The sequence below is a fragment of the Squalius cephalus genome (genome assembly GCF_949319135.1).
Source record: "Squalius cephalus genome assembly, chromosome: 5".
Lineage (NCBI taxonomy): Eukaryota > Metazoa > Chordata > Actinopteri > Cypriniformes > Leuciscidae > Squalius > Squalius cephalus.
The window spans coordinates 16495104-16515314 of record NC_137126.1 but is presented as its reverse complement, the minus strand read 5'-3'; the positions used below and the strand labels follow the sequence as shown (position 1 = coordinate 16515314).

Below are 20211 nucleotides of genomic sequence, written 5' to 3'. Positions count from 1 at the left end.
CCCGACAGGCTGATCGGGACCCCGACGCGAAGCTCTACATTAACGTTATCCCTTACATAGTAACATTAATGCTATAAAAAGAGAGCGGAATGGAGGTAACGTTAACTTACGCAACAAGCTAACAAGCTTGATTAAAAGGAAAAGAAAAAATATGCATTAGTGCACAAGCATTCGCTGAAAACCACTGACTACAGTGACTAAAAAATATTTTACTGCTGCTGTTATTAACTGCCTTTATATTTAGTGCTTCACTTTGTAAACACCATTTAATTTAACCTATTTCTGCGGTAGCGCTATTATAATCCATCACTTATGTTGCGAGCGAACTGATGCTCGATGCGAAATAGATCTAGTGTGACTGTCCCGAAGTTAGTAAACAAAGCTGTTTACACTGTAGTATTGAATTAAACTAGACTATACAATTTTCACATCTTCATATAATGAGGATACAGTTTTTGCTCGCCGTGCTGATGTTTCACCTTCATCCGTGACACCAACATGTTTCCTCTTCATGTGTTCGTGCATCATTGTGGTACTTCCATGCCACACAAGCTCAGCTTTGCATAACTTCCAGATTCCAGATTTAATGTAAAATGCTCCCATGCCTTAGATGACTTTTTCTGCCGCCGATTGATCTGTCATTTCTCTCCGATTACTCTGCCATTTCGCGTGTGACTGTGTTGTCATGAAAGTGACGTCATCAGTAACGCTCCCCGTGACGTGAGCAGACCAACTAATCGACAATGACATTCGTTGACAACGATTTTCATAATCGATTATTATCGATTTTATCGATTTGTTGTTGCAGCCCTACTTTGAACGTTATCTGTAATGTTGGTAGGGATGCACCGATATGAACATTTTGGCCAATACGGATAACCGATAAGTCTTTATATTTGAAAGCCGATTAACCGATATATAAAATCTAAATCTTTAAATCTAAATCTTATATATATATATATTAGTGGTGGGCCGTTATCGGCGTTAACGTGCTGCGTTAACGTGAGACTCTTATCGGGCGATAAAAAAAAAAAATCTATTCTATTCTCAAAGTTGGGTTGGGAGCTGGGTCTATACTACGCAAGCTATGATGACTTTCACCTTGATATTTTAGCGCGGATGTATACCTAGCCGAATTCGGTTCGGTGTTCGGTACGCATTTTCAAACCGAACGGTTCGTTGGACCATTTTTCCTGCCGACCAAAATTTCGTTATTTCAAATGTAGGCGGGTCGCGCGTGGCAAGCGCGCTCATAATGTAAGAGACGCCGGCGCGACCACAACATAGTCCGACATCAAATGGCAAACGTAATGTAAGCGGAACGAAGCTGAGCTACTCGTTATTGTGTGGTTGACGGACCGTCGTTTATCAGTTTGGACCAAAGCAGTGCGAGCCGAGATCTTGAGATCTTGATCAAGCGACACTGTTACTACACAGCGCTAAGAGATCCAGTAAAGAAAGCATTTTAATTCGCCACAGAAGTAATAACATTGCTGCGAGATCTAGTGAGAAACATTCACATTTCTCCGTTATTAACGGATCAAACAGTGCATGGAAGCCAGGAATTAACATTGTGCCACGAATGAACTATCCGGTGTCCACAGATCTGCAACATTTACCATGAAGTAACCATGAAGTAATTCCTGTAGTAACACTAACTGCAACCATGGAAGTTTGGCAGGAATAGTAGGCTATAATGCTTTCAAGTAACATTACGTTGTTTTTATTTTGACACTCAAATATTAATCTGAACTAAAAATAGACCTTTGTTTATAACTACTACAATATTAGGCTACATTTAATTTTTTCCAAGGAGCTGTTTTGTTTTATATGCTTATAAGAAGAGTCTATTATAGCTCCATCATTGCTCAAAGTAAAAAAAAAAAAATCATACTTTATTATGTTAGTTTTAATAATAATAATAAAAAAATCTCTTTTTAAAAAAAACAAGTTCTTTTAAATGTCACTTTGTATTTAAGGAACACGTGCCCTTTAGTCATTATTTGGGTAGCACACATATTCTGAATGCCTTCGGCAGAATTCAAATGAGCCATTTTAATCTAGATTAATCTAGATTAATTTCAAGATTACAGTGAGATTAATCTAGATTAAAAAAATGTATCTATGCCCACCACTAATATATATATATATAAAGTTCCCTTGGCCTCTGGAATTAAAATAGCCCCACATCATCACATAGCCTTCACCATACCTAGAGATTGGCATGGTTTTATTTCAGTTAGCCTAATAGCTGGTTTGATTTGCATTGAGAGATGATCTTATGGAAAGTACTCCATGCCAATCTCTAGGTATGGTGAAGGCTATGTGATGAGGTGGGGCTATTTTAATTCCAAAGGCCAAGGGAACTTTATCAGGATGCATAGTATCCTGGATCCATGTAGTAACTGGCCTTTAAAAAAAAAAATCTGCCTGCCTCTATGGGAATTTAACATAGGGGTGTCCAGACTTATGCACCCTGTATTTTAAGGAAGAACATTTATTTATTTACGATACATTATTCATTCACAAAGAAAATTGGTGTCCTTAAAGGTTGGATTTTTCCTATTTTTTTTAATTAAGGCATTAAGTTCAATTTCCAAAAGATGATTTTTTATTCCTCTTTTTAGTTAACTTTAGCATGGGTGTCTAAACTTATGCATAGCACTGTATATATATATATATATATAATTTTTGAGAGCCCGATTACAAAAACAAAAGTTTCACCATTAAAAGCCATGTCCCAAGCACACAATTATAATGTTCTTATTATAATTTTATGTAGCCTATATCCTTTTCAAAGTGATTCCAATCATATTTCAAGCAATTCAAAGCCATCTTGGCGAACTGAAGTGTCTCAGCTGAAGGAAATAATCCATTATTTATCAGCTTTAATATACCGGCCACATTTTCTAAAAATAAAAATAATTCAGCAGAGGCAGAGGCAGGGATATTATGACCAGAAGAATGAAATCCTCTCTATCCCGCCAGCAAATCGCCCTGCCCATTCATGACAACTGCTCTCTCTTGGTCAGTGGCAGCGCCAACACAGATTTGAATATTCAGCTGTGAGCGCACTTGTCAAAGGTTTTATAGATATTGCAGATTCGGTGTCATGTAGGAATAAGATGTGATCTTTTAATGATTAATTGTGCAGCTCTACACCCTACATTGCAAAAAAAAAAATTGTTTTACACATTATACTTGAATATTAGGCCAGTTATTGCTGTTTGTAAATGGAAAGACAAGAACATAGAGTGGAAAGTAAAGAGTAGGAATTAGGAAGATGTTTATTTATTTTTTTTTTATTTTTTTTTTTGTGACCTGAGCAAGTCTTTCTCTTTTGATGTTCATATATTATCATTCCACATCTCTTGGGATGTTGTAAATGGTTGAGCCTATGCACATTTGCATTATTCAAGTCATTGAGAGCAACCCACAAGGGTATATGCTCAGCTCTCTGCAGAACACATTAGCTCCCTCACCGTCTCCCCTTCTCTGGTTTGAAGAGCACTTATGCCTCTTTCAGTCAATGGCCACCTGTCCATTCCTCTCACATTACCTCTGCTTTGTTCACTAATATGCCACTAATATATCACTTTGAGTCACCCAGTCTCTGTGCATCAACTGTTTTAAAGATCTTCTAGGGTGAAACCTACACTCTGCATTGAGGGTATTGGGTCTCTGATAGGGGCTTTTGATTACTAAATCACTTAAAAAATGACATACTTAGTCACAGGAAGCTTCTTCTGATTTTTCTCTGGGTTCTCTCTCTCTGTTTCTCTCTTCCCTTTCTCTCTCCCTATAAATTGCCCTGCTTTCACTCGCATTAAGATTACATCTATTGAATGATCCTGCATGTTCCTGGAAGGTTATTCCTTTACCAGATTTTGTTGCTGCCTTTTTCGTGCTTTGAAAACGTTTTAATTAGCACTACACTGGCTGAAGCCTAAAAATTGAATGACCCCCATGATCTGACCTGACCGGTACTGCTCTGTTTTTTCTTCAATGAGGAAGAAGTCTCACAGACATGATTAATTTAACGTTAAAATAAAAACAAAATTATTTTCATGTTTTATAATAACTTCCAACAAATTTAAATCGGCACAAACCTAAAAAGTTTCTAAAACCTTCTAAAGTTTGACAGGGTTGATCTGGCTTGGGTCAGGTAGAAGACCTCTTGCTTAGAATACTATATTGGCAGGTGAATACTTAATTATCAAGTTAGCCAAAACACTTATTAAACCAACATGCAAGAATGTGTAGAATTTCTGCTGAATTCTGTAGGTGCAGATTATGTACAGTAGGCCTAGTTATGATGAAACTCTAAAGTGTAGCACTTGTTAAGTGTTTGTGTCCAGCAATCCCATTGGGATTAAACTATTTCCTGTAACATAATCTGAACTCAGCCATCTAACTCCAGTGTTTCCCACTGGACTTTTTTTCCTTGTGAACCCACAGAAGACAAATTTGATAATTTTGAAGTTAAATACATCAACCTGGTACACCTTGAGAGTTAAAAATTAAGAGCTCCAACCTCAGTGTCCAAATGAAGTCTTTAGATTGGCTTGTACCTGGACTTTTTTAGGTGTGATATAGTGTATCAGTCTACATTACATTTACACTGGTGTTTTAGGGAGCCAAACAATTAGAATATTATTAATAATACTAATAATATTAATATTAATAATAACTACTACTACTACTACTACTACTACTAATAATAATAATAATAATTATTATTATTATACTTCACTTGAAATGCTGTAATCAAATGTCCACATAATGATGGAAATTATGTGAATGTGAAAATAATGCATAACTGCTGCATGTTGTGTTCCAAAATACCCACTAAACTCGTTTTCTGCATTCACTGTGAACTATGCTGCTCCTAGACACAGAAAACACTGGATCACAAGCTGATCACATGAGCAAAGTGTGCACTTTGCTTTGAAACACGCTGTGCAACAGTTTACTTATTAAATCGCAGCCCTTTGTGATTTGACAAGGACACTAAGCCATTTCATGCTTTTAAATTTTTGTTCATTTGACAGTTGCAATGCCAAAGCATTTGTACAAAATGCAACGTTAGAGAGCTTTTTATTATTATTATTAGAAATGTTAAAATATTTTCGGTTCATTTTGAAACTAGAATGAGGTAGAACCAGAGTCTAGGTAAATTAATGAGAAAGTCTGACCCTCTGCTTACTTTTGTTGCTTTGTCTACAGAACAAGTAGTGAGAGTCACAAACTGAGAAGACCATGTTGAAAGGGGGCACTGTCAAGGCGGCACTGCCCAGAATGGGTGCTCCGGAGCGTCCAAAACTGTCTACAAGTATCTCTCAAGGCTCGTACTCCAGCAACATCGGGATGAAGACCTCCAGATCATCCAGCACCATCGCCTCTGATCTGCGACTCAGCAAGGTGATCTGTATGATCTAATATGATAATGGAATGGATGAGAAGTGGGAATTATGGGACCCTGACACAGCACAGGTTCTTGAGTTAACAAACAACAAATGTAAAACACTAAGTAAGCTGTAAGATGTGATGCCACACCCAAAGATGTTTCTAATGTGTACAGTACACAGGACCAATTAAAAATTACATTTGACACACGATCTTTACCTGTGTATTGTATGCTCTTCTGTATGGTATACCGTAGTTTTATTTTCCTCTCATAAAAACTGTATTTTATATATATATATAAATTTGGTTGTCACTACTATTAGGACAGGGCTGTATAGCTAAAAATATTTTCAATATGTATTATTGAAAACTCACTAAACTCACTGTCTTGAATCCAAAATAATGTAATTTATGTTATTCATACATTAAAGAGGTTTGTTTAAGACAGCTGGGGATATGTCGTCATTGCGTTGCTATTGCGACAAGTGACAGTTAACAAATATTGTCAATGAGTTATTTTCAAGAGATTAGTTTAAAAACTTTGAGTTTTTATAAGTCATTGAATTATTTATTTAAATCGTTTTTTTTTTTTAATAATAAAAAAATACAAATTAATTAAAGCGTTTTTATTTAGACTGACACAATTAATATTTTGTCAGAACATCTAGTAAATTACATGTTATTTTGTTTAGTTGCCTATTCAGAATTGTGTGAGAATCGTGATTTCTATTTAATTGTGATCCTTAATTTATCCAGAATTGAGCAGCTCTAGTATACAGATTAGTCAAGTCAAGTCAAGTTTATTTGTATAGCGCTTTTCACAACATAGGTTGTATCAAAGCAGCTTCACAGTAATAAATTAAAACAATACATCAATGTTTGTTTCTAGTGGAACGTCCACCTTTGGTAATGCTGATCAATAGTATCGTTGATTGATTAATTAAATTAAATATCCCCAAATATCCCCAACTGAGCAAGCCAAAGGCAACAGTGGCAAGGAACCGAAAAACTCCATCAGGTGACCTAATGGAGAAAAAAAAAACCTTGGGAGAACCCAGGCTCAGTCGGGGGCCAGTTCTCCTCTGGCGTTTATGAACTAGAGGTCGGATTTAACTGTAAGATTAAAAGTATTATATGAATGCCTGGCTGAAGAGATGCGTCAGATTCATTTTCAAAGAGAAAAACTGTTCATTTAAATGCATAAATCAGCTAAAAGATACTTTTATCAAATGTTATAAGTACACAAGCATAAATGGCCTCCGACATAACAGACATGGACTAAAAGTCACAGAACTCCCATTTTCATTTCACGAAGTATTGCTTTGTAATGCTGAATAAAAAACATATTTTAAAGGTGACATATTATGCCCTTTTTCACAAGATGTAATATAAATCTCTGGTGTCCCCAGAATGTGTCTGTGAAATTTCAGCTCAAAATACTCCCCAGATCATTTATTTTTAGCTTGTCAAATTTGCCCCTTTTTGGGTGTGAGCAAATGAGCTGCTGCTCCTCGCTCCCGTTCAGAAGAGGGGCAATCCTTTACACGAGCTTCGGATACTCTGGCAATAACAAAACACGTGAATAACTCATCTAAAATCTCAGAAATAACCAGTATTGGAGTGCAGCCTTACAGAGAGACTCAGGAAGAGGTTGCAACTTTTAGAGGCACCTGGACGTTTCTGAATGGTTAGTGGATACATTTATGCAGTTGTTGTGGAGTTACATTGATTCATCTCATCCACTTGCATGAACATCATGTTTAACTTTTACACAAGTTGACACAGTTCCCTGAGGTCTTTACAAGACAGCTGTGACATTTTTTGGTCAAATAGTGTTCTGTGCTCATCTGTTCAGCCAACGACAGAACAGTTTGCATGCTTTGCTCGAACTTTTGCCATTGCATTAGAACTGGTTACACTGTTGTCGCTTGCGAAAACCAAATGGCAGCACCGTGGGTGGAAATGTGCAGATTAAGGGGAGGTAATATTATAATAAGATCCCCTTCCTAAGTCAGAAGGGGAGCAAAATCTGATCAGCTCGTTTTTTGACATGCTTGCAGTGAAAGGCTTACTAAAACAAAGTTACTGGGTTGTCACTTTTCACGGTTTCTGGGTTGGTAGATGCACCGGGGACTCGATTATAGCACTTAAACATGGAAAAAGTTAGATTTTCATGATATGTCCCCTTTAACAGAAATTTGATTCTCAGCTGTTTTCACTGCCAGTAACTTGTGTTCTTTTGTGTAGATAAAAAGGGCGAGCAGTGATGATGCTCTGGCTAAACCTGTTCTGGGTTCAGTGGTTGCAGTGTCCCGCATGAAGAAGACCATCACCACAGGAGCCATTTCTGAGCTTACAGACAACAGACCACGCAGTGCTTCAAGTAGGATTTTACTACCTATAAACATAAATCTCATGCTGTCATACTTATTTCCTAAAAGTGTGCAGTCTGTACAGCAATGATTTTGTTACTTTTTAAATGATTTAATGATGTTTATTTAATATTTTAGTCAATCTCTTAAATGGTAAGTAACATTTGGATGGAATACTTTATTTAAGATATTTACGTTTCACTATAGTGATATTAATCAGGGTTTCTGCTGGTCTTAAAAAGTCTTAATTTGCCCTTAAATCAGAGCAGAAAGTCTTAAATTCATAAAATCATGGCATTAAACGTTGCATGCATTTCAAAAAAGGAATATCTTCCTCAGTATTTTTGTCCTGTTTCCAACACAGATATCTAAACATCTTTAAATCAAGACACATTCACTTGAGATGCAAATGTAAAATAAAAAATTGGACAAAAGTAATTGAGTCCCAATTGTTCTTAAAACAAGAACACATATCTGTCAATGAGTTATTAATGTATATTCTGAGCCCATTGGCAGATATTTGTTCTTGTTTTAATCATAAACTCACTTCATTTTCATAAATTTCACAGAAAACCCTTCAATTTATTCTTTTAATTTTCTTTACTTGGTCTTAAAAAGATCTTAAAAAATTCTAAAATGTACCTTCATAATACCTGCAGAAACATTGTTTATACATAGTAGATAAACTCTCCCAGTACAAGAAATATCATGACATGGGTAACACCATTTGATGAATGGTAAAAAGATATCTTTTTTTTTTTAAATCTCATTTGAGTTGTACGAGTAGCTTTGCTGTTTTTCATGTGATCAGACTGTAACCTGCACATATCAAAATACTTATAGACATACATGACATGCTGTCATGTCATGTCAGTATTTTCATAAAATGTTAAAGGGATTTGCTCACCAATAATGTAAGTTCTGTCATCATTTACTCACATGTTGTTTCAAACCTGATAAACATCAAACATAAAATTAAGTTATTTTAAATAAGGTGTATAACCAAACAGTTTTGGTGACCATTGACTTTTATTTTATAGACAAAAAACACTGAGACATTTCTCAAAATATCTTCCTAATGTTCCACAGAAGACAGCAAGTCATACAGGTTTAAAATAACATGATAGTGAGTAAATTATGGATGCATTTTTGTGCTGGAACTATTAAAGGAATTAAAATCACTACTTAGTTCTTGTGAGTACAGCTGATCACCTCTAGAGGGCAACAGGAGACCGTTCTCGGATATTACATCTCTATCGTAGGCTGATGATGGCAGTTCGATATTTAACACTGTATTTGTGTAAAAGATAACTCCTTTGACTTGAACTATATCAAAAGAATATTAACAGAAACCAAAGCTGATATGGAAAACATGACTTAGACTTCCAGTATTAAATGATTGAAGCAGAACCACCAAAAGGGATCTGATTTGCTTCTGATTAAATTGTCTTTGAGAAATTAGATATGAGGGATTGTGTCTTTGTAGAGTGCATTTATCTGTGCTCTCTATTGACCTCAGACATATTTGATTTATTCGCAAATGAAAACAAGGGATAGACAGTTCTATGCATTGTACAATTTTGTAGATGTGTTGATTGGAGTAGATTGATGAGTCTGATATCAGTAATTCCTCTTTTGTTAACATTGCCACACACAGAAGAAAGACAAAAGCTGAAATAGTTATTGTGTTGAACAGGAATGCTGCCTGGCCACATGACCTCTGTGGGATTGGCCCTATGTTAAAATACCAGTGTCAGGGTGTAGCAGAATCCTTTGTACTTCATGCAATGCTTGGCTGGCTGATTTAACTGTAGGTGAAGGACGTGCTAATGTGCTCAATTATTGAGGTGGATGAGGTCATGAAAAATAAAATAGACAGAAAACGAACATGTTTAAGCCGGGGACACACTTAACGACTGTAAGGCCGATTATGAATGTAATTTGATACTTTACGACTGATCATGCCCAAATGCGCCGAGTCAGAGACAGTTGTGTTCAGTCGGTGTTCACAGTTGGTGTTTAAAATCTGCCTCAGTCTTTGGAAAAAGCCTGTAAGTGTGTTCAGTTCAGTCTTAGAATGTTTCAGCTAGTCGTTAAGTGTGTCCCCAGCATTACACACTAGACAAGAGGACAGCTGGAAATATGGGAGACTTTTTTCATGCTTAAAGGGATAGTTTACCTAAAAACTCAAATTGTGTCTTCAAGGAGTAGTTCACTTTAAAATGAAAATGATCCCATGATTTACTCACCCTCAAGCCATGCTATGTGTATATGACTTTCTTCTTTCAGACGAGTACAATCGGAGTTATATTAATAAATGTTCTGGCTCTTCCAAGCTTTATAATGGCTGTTCAACCAACAGATTAAAGCTCAAAAAAGTGCATCCATCCATCATAAACGAACTCCACACGGCTTCGGGGAGTTAATAAAGAACTTCTGAAGCAAAACAATGAGTTATAATAAAAATATTCATATTTAAAACTTAAAATAAAGTAAAATAACTAGACTCCAGTCAAACGAACATACGGATTTGACTTAAGTGTAAAAAAAGTCATATACACCTAGGATGGCTTGAGGCGGGTGAGTAAATCATGGGGTAATTTTCATTTTAAAGTGAACTACTCCTTTAATTTACATCACCCTCATGTTGTTGCAAACCTGTAAGCTGTTTTTTTTTTTTTATGTGGAATAAAAAACAAAAAGTTTTTTACGAATCTTTTGTTGCCAACTTGCTGCTCAAGAACCATTCCTTATTATTATTTATGTTGAAAAGTGTTGCGCTGCGTAAAAGTTTTTTGGAAACTGACATTTTGTTCAGGATTTCTTTAATTAATAGTCATGTCAAGTCACCTTTATTTATATTGTGCTTTATACAATACAGATTGTTTAAAAACAGCTTTATAGGATTAAACAGGAAAATAATGATTCAATGACAGAAACAGATTTAAATTCTGCTGTAAAGAAGCTCTAAAAAGAAAGTAGCATCATTGTTTAGCTGAGGTCAGTTCAGAGATGATTCAGTTCCATTCAATAACTGGAAAGATCATCAGATTTGAAATGAGTTCAATTCAGCTTTAAAGCAGCTCTGTGGAAAACGGTGATGTCATCGTCCAGTGTCAGTAATCAATAATATTCCTGAATATTAAGTGTCCCCAACCAAGCAAAGCAGAGGCGACAGTGGCAAGGAACCCAAACTCCACTGGACCAGTTCTCCTCTGGCCAAATAAATAATTCACACATCACAAGTCACATTGTGGATTGAGACTGTGTCATTCAGAATATTCATCCAGTTCCTTCTGCTTAAAGATTAGGATACATCACGCCGGCATATGGTGGGGTAGAGTTGAAGCTGGAGTTAAAAATAAATAAATAAATAAATAATTTAGTTCATGTTCATTTTTATGTATATATCTTCTCCCAGTTCACAGGCCACTTACTTTCATGTATTTCGGGAGAAACTGATGAATTCACGTGCTTTAATAAATCCAACAGACCGGAATCTCTGAACTGCGGCCCAAACAAACATGGCGGCGCCCATCTCCCTTTACAGATCAAGATCATTTATAAAGGTTTTTAAACGACAATACAAACTCACTTACACATATTTGAGAATCGGAATAGAAGATAGTTTATGACATGGTAAGCAAGTTTGTTAATATTTAGAAATAAAAGTGCTACATCTGTCATCATACAGCGCTACAATTGCGATGCCGGCTCAACATCGTGATGTCTGTCAGCCATCGCGATTGACGATGACATCGTCTATCGGCCCAACCCTATCAAACAGCAAAAGACAAACAGAAAAATCACTCACTGCTCTTGACTGAATTACTTCTGTCATTTTAATTGTAAGGATTAATCTGTGTTTAGTTTATTTAGGGAAGACTATACAGTGTTATTCTACATTTGATGACTTTATTTAATTTCTTTAGTATTTTTTTACCTGAATACTACTTAGAAAATAAAATAAATACAAATAAAGCACTGATTATTTCATTTGAATCTTTATTCTACTGTATTTGGATCAAAGAAGAAAAGGGGTTGTCGAGCATATAAAAAAAAAAAGTGTAGTACAGCTTTAAATTTAGTTTTTTCCCCATACATTAGAATGTGTCCTGTTTAATTTTATAATTTTCCTAGCAAAAAATAATGACCATCATACATTTTTACCATGATTTACAGAAGACACCCAATAAATGTAACAATAGTTGATATACTAAAAAATCTTGGTCAATAATTCTTTACATTTGAAAGCCGATAAACGATATATTGGCAGATAAATTTAAATTCAAATTTTTATATACTTAGAGAGCCTGATTAAAAAAACAATAAGCTTACCATTACAAGCCATGTCCAAAACACTTAAACATAAATCATATACATTCAATACAGTAGCCTAGTTTGAACCAGTGTAAGATTCCTTAACTTTTCAAATTCATTTTACACTCCTAGGGCCAACTTTATTTATAAAAAAATGGTAATACTTTATAATGAGGTTTCATTTAGTTAGCATTAGTTAACGTGAACCAAGAATGAATGAACAATATTTCTACAGCATTTATTAATCTTAGTTACATTTTAAGACATTTTTAAGATCCAAAGTTGTATCTTTAACATTAGGTAATGCACTGTGAACTAACATGAACACAAATATTTTTTTTAACTTACGTTAACAAAGGTTATTGCTCTCTGTTAGTTCATTTTAGTTAATGCATTAACAAATGAGACCTTATTGTAAAGTGTTACCAAAAATCTTTTGCCTAACAAAAAAGTACAATTAAAATGAAATAAAATAAAATAAATTACTTAAATAATGCAAACAAGTCATTGGATAACATTGGGCTCCATGTAAAAAACAAAACAAAAAGCATGTGCCATGGATAAATAAAATGAAATAGCCTATACATGGACAATAAGGAAATTAATCAAACCATATTGTTGATAAAAATATACGAGAACAAAAAGTGCTAGTTGTTAATAATAATGCATCAATGTTTTTTATTCATTTATTTTTTTTTACATTTTTTATATTACAATAATAGTAAACATCTTTAATATTATGCCTACTGTTTCAAATGACATCATTACTGTTTGAGGTGCGCTCGCTGAAGCTGAAGAGAACGAACAGCAAAAAACTGAACCGCTTTGCTAGAAGGTTAATGAACTCAACGGTTGCTGAAGACTGCAACTATACTCCAAAGAATTTACAACTATTTTATTACAAAAGTAATTATATGTATATACAATCCCAATCATAAATGTTTTGAATTGCTGTTTGAATTTGTGCGCTGAAGCTGAAGAGAATGAGCACCGGGAAACTGAAGAACTTTTCTAGCGGGTTATTTAACTCAACGAAACACATCCTATATGAGATTAATCAGATATTTATATTAAACAAACTTAATATTACGACTTATATCTGCACAAAATTACGCGAATGCACAGAATGGTAATAATGTGTAATCCCTGTTCTGGACGCACTATTCCCACAACAACGTGCAGAAACGCCAACTAAACCCAGAAAATTCACAACGTTTTATTATAATAGTGTTCTTATTATAATGTCATGTATATAACAGTCCCAATCATAGTTATTAATGTGCATTGCTGTTTGAGCTGTGCACGCTGGAGCTAAACTTGATCACCGGTACAATGAAGCGCTTTACTGCATCATTCATGCATTAACTCAAACAAACGCATCATATATGTGATTAATCAGATATACAGGTGCTGGTCATAAAATTAGAATATCATCAAAAAGTTGATTTATTTCAAGAATTCAACTTAACAGGTGAAACTAATATATTATATAGACTCATTACATGCAAAGTGAGATATTTCAAGCCTTTATTTGTAATAATTTTGATGATTATGGTTTACAGCTTATGAAACCCACGAAATCAAAATCCCAGAAAATTAGAATATTACATGAAATCACACAGTAATTACACAGTGATACCATGGTCATTGAACCAGGTTTTGGTTCTTTTGGCAGTGTGGGCAGGTGCAAATCCTGCTCTCAACTAAAGTTGATGGTTAATTAGACAGAGCTGTCATGTTAATCCCTCCATAGATATGTGTTGCCATTCGTGTTGCCATTCTGCAAAATAAATCCTGCAAAAATAAATAAATAAATTAAAACTGTTCAAAAGTTTAGGGTAAGATTTTTTTTTTCTCTTTTGAAAGAAATTAATACTTTTATTCAACAAGGATGCATTAAAATGATCAAAAGTGACAGTAAAGAAATGTCTAGTGTTACAAAAGTTGTAACATTAGATTTCTATCTCTCAGACAATCCTGAAAAAACAATTATCATGGTTTCCACAAAAATACTAAGTGGCTAAAGGCGGGCATACACTGTGCGATTTTAGTCCGATTTTGAGCCGAATTCTGAGTCGTGCAACTCTTTTTTGGATCGGGACGATTTTCAGCTTTGTTGTGTGTCGTTTGTCGTGCAGTGTTCGTGCAGTGCACATGTGGAAACAAGAAGCGATAAGCCTCTCCAGACCGGCAGTCGGATGGTCGGATGAATTTCTGGCATGTCAGAAATTGTGGTTGCTCCTCGTGACTATATCGCACAGTTGAAGCAGAGCTACAAACCGATTGCCCTAAACTGAGTGTTTTTCCCTCACTGCGCCTTTATTTTTTAAATAAAGCTGTTTTTAATTTTCATTGATGACTGATTATTGCAGTGTTCGGACATATTATAGACTGTTAATAATTTTAATTATAGGCCTATAATTCATTGTAATCGACCTAAATGGTTTAGACAATTTTCAATGAGGAGGAGTAAGCTTCGGTCTAATCTTCGCAGCAAATTAATTATAATAGCCTATCAATTTAATAATAAAAGTAGGCCTTCCCTAATAATAGTAATCATTATAATAATAATACAATAATACTTAGGCCTATAATAATTTAATACATACATTGGAAATGCTAAATACTCTTGATATTGATAGCTGATGCTTGTTTTGACAATATCTGTGGATACAGGATATCATGGTCTATTGGCGCAACCCGGCACAGGGGTTTATCGCACATATTTCACATGTATAGTTTGAGCAGTCAAGTCACAGCTCGACGTTCGGACCGTATAGTGTGTGAGCACATAAAACGCAAGCTTTGGCTTTACATCGCATGCCATCTCCTCGTTCAGTGTGAGTAGGTAAACTTGCTGAAATCGCACAGACATCACACAGTGTATGCCCGTCTTAAAGGGGACATATCATGCTAAATCCACTTTTTTAGCCCTTAAATGCATTTTGTTGTATATTTGGAGTGTTTAGAAGTACAGAAAAGTTGAAATTATTCTCTTCAGGTGCTTCGTTGATATCTTTATATTCTGTTTTGGCCTTATTTTTCAACCTGTTCCGATTTTTCTGTTATCTATGACGTTTTGTGAACTATTACGTCACAGTATTTGCAGCGGAACTGCCAAATAAGGACATTGACTTCCAGCCCAACACTTCGAGCAATCCGCCATTTTTATTTCTCGCTGCAATTTTGTAGTCCAAGCTGAAAGATGCAGAAGTTACGAGAGGGTAAGTTAAAATGTTCGGTTGTTGGATGTAGTAACCCACACGCTTCATTACACCGTCTAATGTAGATGAACTGCCGCGCTTGTGACAGGGAGCATGTTTAACTGAAAGAACGAGCAGAGAGAGAGAGACCCGGTCGCGCGCACGTACTCTCTCTCTCTCTCTTCGGAGCCAGGTGAAAGTGTAAACAAGACACCGTCTCCAAACTAGACACTGTCTTGCTCTCTCTCCCTCGCACATATTAATCAAAATAAATCGACACGGTGGTAAAAGGTCGGAAGACCAAAGTTTCATGTGTAAATACAGTAACACACCATTGCGATACATCCATATGAAGACGTTGTTCTGCAGGTTCGTCGTCTTCATTTTCATCTCGCTCCGGCTCCGACTCTGGCTCGAACATGTAAGGCTGGCTGGACAAGTCTTCCGTTGTTGACATTTTGTTAATAACGTGTGAATAAAAAGTTTCTGTGCCGCTAGATAATCGTATCTCTGCTATCAAACTACAAAAATGGCCGAACGGGGTGGAGTTGAACCTCTGCAACCTGGAGAGGGGACGGGGTATGAAGTGTCTCAATTGTATTTAAAGAGACCGCACCAAAATGAGTTGCTCTCAGACGCACATCAGAAAAGGGGTAGAAAAGGGGCCTGTGGAGCTATAATAATGAGGAATTCAGACCCGAGCATTGCAGTTCCGCTTTATATAGACTACAAATGTATGATTTATATGTAAAAAGGAACGATTTAAAAGCATGATATGTCTCCTTTAACTGTGATTATTAACCAGATCAGCATGTTAGAATGATTTCTAACGGATCATGTGACACTGAAGACTGAAATAATGCTGCTTAAAATTCAGCTTTACCATCGCAGGAATAAATTACGTTTTAAAATATAATTTAATAGGCTACTGTCAGGATTATGTTGTGTTTTGTGTTAATGTCATTCCTGTGTGTTTGTTTCATGTCCTTTAGTTCAGTTTAGTCTTAATTACCTCCAATTTAGTCGTCTCAGTTACTGATTACGTTCAGCTGTCTGTCATTTATACTCCCTGTCTCACTAAGTTCATTATTGGTTCTCATCTCTGTGTGAGTAGTCTATGTGATCATTCTCTGTGCCTTCATCTGTGTATTATCTACGTGTTTATTAAAGAAAGTTAACATTTGATCTCCATCATCTTCATTCTGAGAACTACCACGTCAACTGTGACAGCTACGTTCACATTTTCTGTGTTTGTGATTTACAACAGCATTTTGTGTGAGTCTCGAAATCTCCCGTTCACACAGCAACTTGCAGTAGTGTCTTGAATACTGTCTGCATGAACCATAGACTGTAAAAAAAGATGGACGATGCACCTTCACTCTCTTCCAGTGTCCAAATATGGCGCTGACATCTTGGAGTCCAAGTCCAAGAACAACTCATTATGTTGGTGCGAAATAAACAGTTATGGAAATGTAGAAATGAAAGTTGAAGCTCCAAACTCCTCCCGAAACGCCTGAAAAAAGTCAGTTGGTCTTTTCTGTGTAAAATAACAGAAACCATCTTGGAAAAATAAATAAATTTTGAAGTGTAATTTGATTTAGTTTATTTTATGTCCCATTAGATTACATGGAGAGGGTGGGGTTTATGAGCTATACTACATCTAGCCACCAGGGGCGATCGAAAGGTTTTGGCTTCACTTTTCATGACTTGTGCGGCACACTTGGTATGAACATGCAGGAGAATGTGACTGTATTCTTGTATATCTGTATAAGACTGTATATCTTACCAGTAGCCAGTATTCGTAACACAGAACTAGTTGTCCAGTCCGGTTCTGTTTACACAGCGCTGGTTTTCCGAGAATGCGGTTGTTAATCCTGACAAATTTACGGGTGGGATTTTGGTTATAAAATGCGGTTGTTACTCCCATAAATAACCGAACTGTGTGTAAACGTAACCGTATTAAGGACTCAAATGCAGGACTGTGAACCATATTCTATTGCTGTGTGAATGTGGCCATAGAAGCACTTTGACAATTGTTGTGTGACAGGGTTAAGGGACACCCCCACTGTAATCAAAGGTACAAAGACATTTTTTAACGGTCATATCTTCTGTAGAAAAATTGTGCGGACACTGGATAAAGATGAATTTTTACTGCACGTTCCAAGCTTCTGTGCATTCAGCAGTATGCATACGTTAAGTGTTTGCTTCAAAACTGAAGTATACTTTGGGGTTCATACACACAGGAATAGCAGAATGGGACATGACATTAGTATCTGGAATGTACTGAAACTCCTAGACTAGTCCTACCTAATGATGATCTATCAGGTTTGACACAAACGTGTGGAATTCATGCAGCTCAGCTACGGCTGTCATTAAAGCAAAAGAGAGACAAACCAAAAACTGAAACATTTTGACATTTATGTAGATTTTTTTTAATTTAACTTTTAAATCAACTGTACATGCTGATAATATGATTTGTAATGAAATAAATGTAATAAATTAGACAGTTGTAAATTAAAGACTTTTCATGGTATCAGACTTATGTATCAGATGTATGTAAATTATGTAAAATATAATACTGAAACATAAGGGATTGAGAAGTGAAATAAGATTTAGTTTGATAAAAAGATGAAGAAAAGAGTGAGATGTGAAGTCTATCTGTATTGTCAAGCCTGGGACAGATTAAGGCAAAGATGGCATGTTTTTTCCTAGCAAGAATATTTAACACATATGATTCTACATGAATAGAGAATGAGGGGGAGGGAGCTAAAGAAAATAACACATCTATCTTTCCATGCCTCCCACTGAGGACAGGAAAAATGGATCAGTTTAACCTGGGTGCTCAAATTTCCCGTTCTGTGATGATAATGCAGCAGTCCATGAGAGAAACATGTAGCGGCTTTGCACATGTGTGTCCCAGTGTAATCGCCCTCTTTCTGCCCGCTGTCCTCCGCTACAGAACAGATGAATGATGTCAGAAAAGTTAATGAGGAAGGAGACGAATGTAACCTACTCTCCTCCTCTTCTTTCAATGATACATTCTCTTCATTTCTGGAGATAGAGGTAAAGTGAAGGAAAGACTGAACGAGATAAAAGAGGGAGTTGCTTGCTCTAATTTTCATGCTTTAGTTGGAGGAGGAGCAGATATACAGAGGGAGGCCACACCCCCAAACAGTGACTTGACTAATAACATACTGAATACACTCCTGCTGCAGCTGCTGCCTGACACTGACAGAGAGACAGAACAAGTGAATGAGAAGGAGATTGAGAGAGTTGCACTGGGACAGACTGACAGTTAGCAGGAATGTTGTCTGGCTGCTGATTCACAGCCAGCAGGGCGAGAGAAGAGGACAAACACCACTGTCCCATTGTCTTTGTCTCGTACGCACCAGCGCTAGTGAAGTGAGTTTGCACTGTCAGGTGTGTTGGAGCTCTGCTCTGATGGATTAGTGTCTTCTGTGGAGCACTGTGTAGCAGCCATGGGGAACCAGGAAACCCGGATGGAGGAGCCGGACGCAGGTCTGACTAACGTATCTCTGTTCTAAAAGAACTGTTGTATTATATATTGTATTAGAGCGTTCAACTCTATTTGTGTTTAGCTCTCTAATTCGCTTACTCTCTGTCTATTATTATGTCCTATATTTTCTCTTTTTACTCTATATATCTGTTGGTTCTGTCTGTTCTGCATCTTTTCATTCTCAACCTCTTCTTTCTATCGTTGGCTCTGTTGTGGCCAGTATCAGCCTGCAGCTGTAGGGGTAAATGTAAGTTGCATGATAAATGGATATTGATATTCGATACCATTTTCGATACTGCTGGGAAAACTGCCATATGCACTTCCATATAGATATTTTCAATTATTATCTCATATTTTTTATACTTTAGGTAATTTTGTAGCAATAGCTTACACACAGAACAGGAAGGCTTTATTTGAAACTTTGAATTTACAAAAAAAAGACAAGTAAACAGTAATAAAATAAGAACAAATAAATTGCACACGATAGCGCAAATAAATACAACAGAATAAAAAGACAAATAAAAAAAACAGCTTTAAGTTTTTCAGGTGGGTCTAACAGTAGTATTCGGGTAGGAAATACTACAGAAATTAAATAAAGTAATCAAATGTGAAATAACACTGCATAGTCTTCACTGTAAAAATTAAATACAGATTAATCCTTACAATTAAAGTTACAAAAGTTATTTAGTCAAGAGCAAAGAGTGACTTTCTCTTTGTCTTTTATTCTCTGAATAACATGTAGCATATTAGGCTGCTTAAACTTTAAGAGCTCATGCACAGATCCAATATACTGTTACACTGTTTTTTCCCCCAATTATTTACGTACTGTGTTTACCTGCATACTTGCCAAGATGTAGCCTAGAAATCTAGATGCACCCTAGCGGCATCAAATTTTATTTTGCAGCCAGTGTCGTCTAGCAACTCTCCGTTGGCTTGCGAACTGGAAAAACCAAACTCTGGTCAGGGTTGTGATGGTTCCGTGTGAATTCCCTGCTACTTGAAAACAAAGAAGATGGCTGCTGCTGGCGAACAGCGGTCTTTCGAAATCTGCTTTGGCTGCGAATCTGGAAGACTTGGAGTTAAGCTTTTATTTGAGAAAAGGCACTGAAGTCATTCTTAAAAAAGGAAGATGTGTTCGGAGTTTTGCCGACCAATTACGGCAAAAGTTTAATCTATCAACTAGCTCCGCTGGTGGGAAAACGCTTTGGTTGGTTGTAGCGCTATCCTATTGCGTGCAGAGGGAATTTGAAAGACCGTTTATCCCGCCCCTCGGATTGAGCCCTGCCAATGGTCAGCATAGCCAAGATGGGCATTTTGACAAAATTGTGTGTATTTGACAGTTTAAGTGTCAAAATAACTTATATAGATCAGTGTTGTGCACGCTTTTGGTTTG

The 20211-nt window shown here is 36.2% G+C and overlaps 1 protein-coding gene across 6 annotated transcripts in view; it reads left to right on the top strand.

Annotated features, from left to right (window-relative positions):
• Positions 1–20211, top strand: part of specc1 (sperm antigen with calponin homology and coiled-coil domains 1) — a 289370-nt gene that overhangs the window by 85185 nt on the left and 183974 nt on the right. For 4 of the 6 annotated variants that reach the window (XM_079870552.1, XM_079870553.1, XM_079870554.1 and 1 more), the window contains exons 2-3: positions 5227–5421; positions 7654–7789. In XM_079870552.1, the coding sequence (XP_079726678.1) occupies positions 5260–5421; positions 7654–7789 (298 nt within the window). In that variant the 5' untranslated portion in view covers positions 5227–5259. Of the gene's footprint in view, positions 1–5226; positions 5422–7653; positions 7790–18474; positions 18821–20211 lie in introns of those variants that run through there. The other 2 variants (XM_079870555.1, XM_079870557.1) reach the window with 1 other exon arrangement.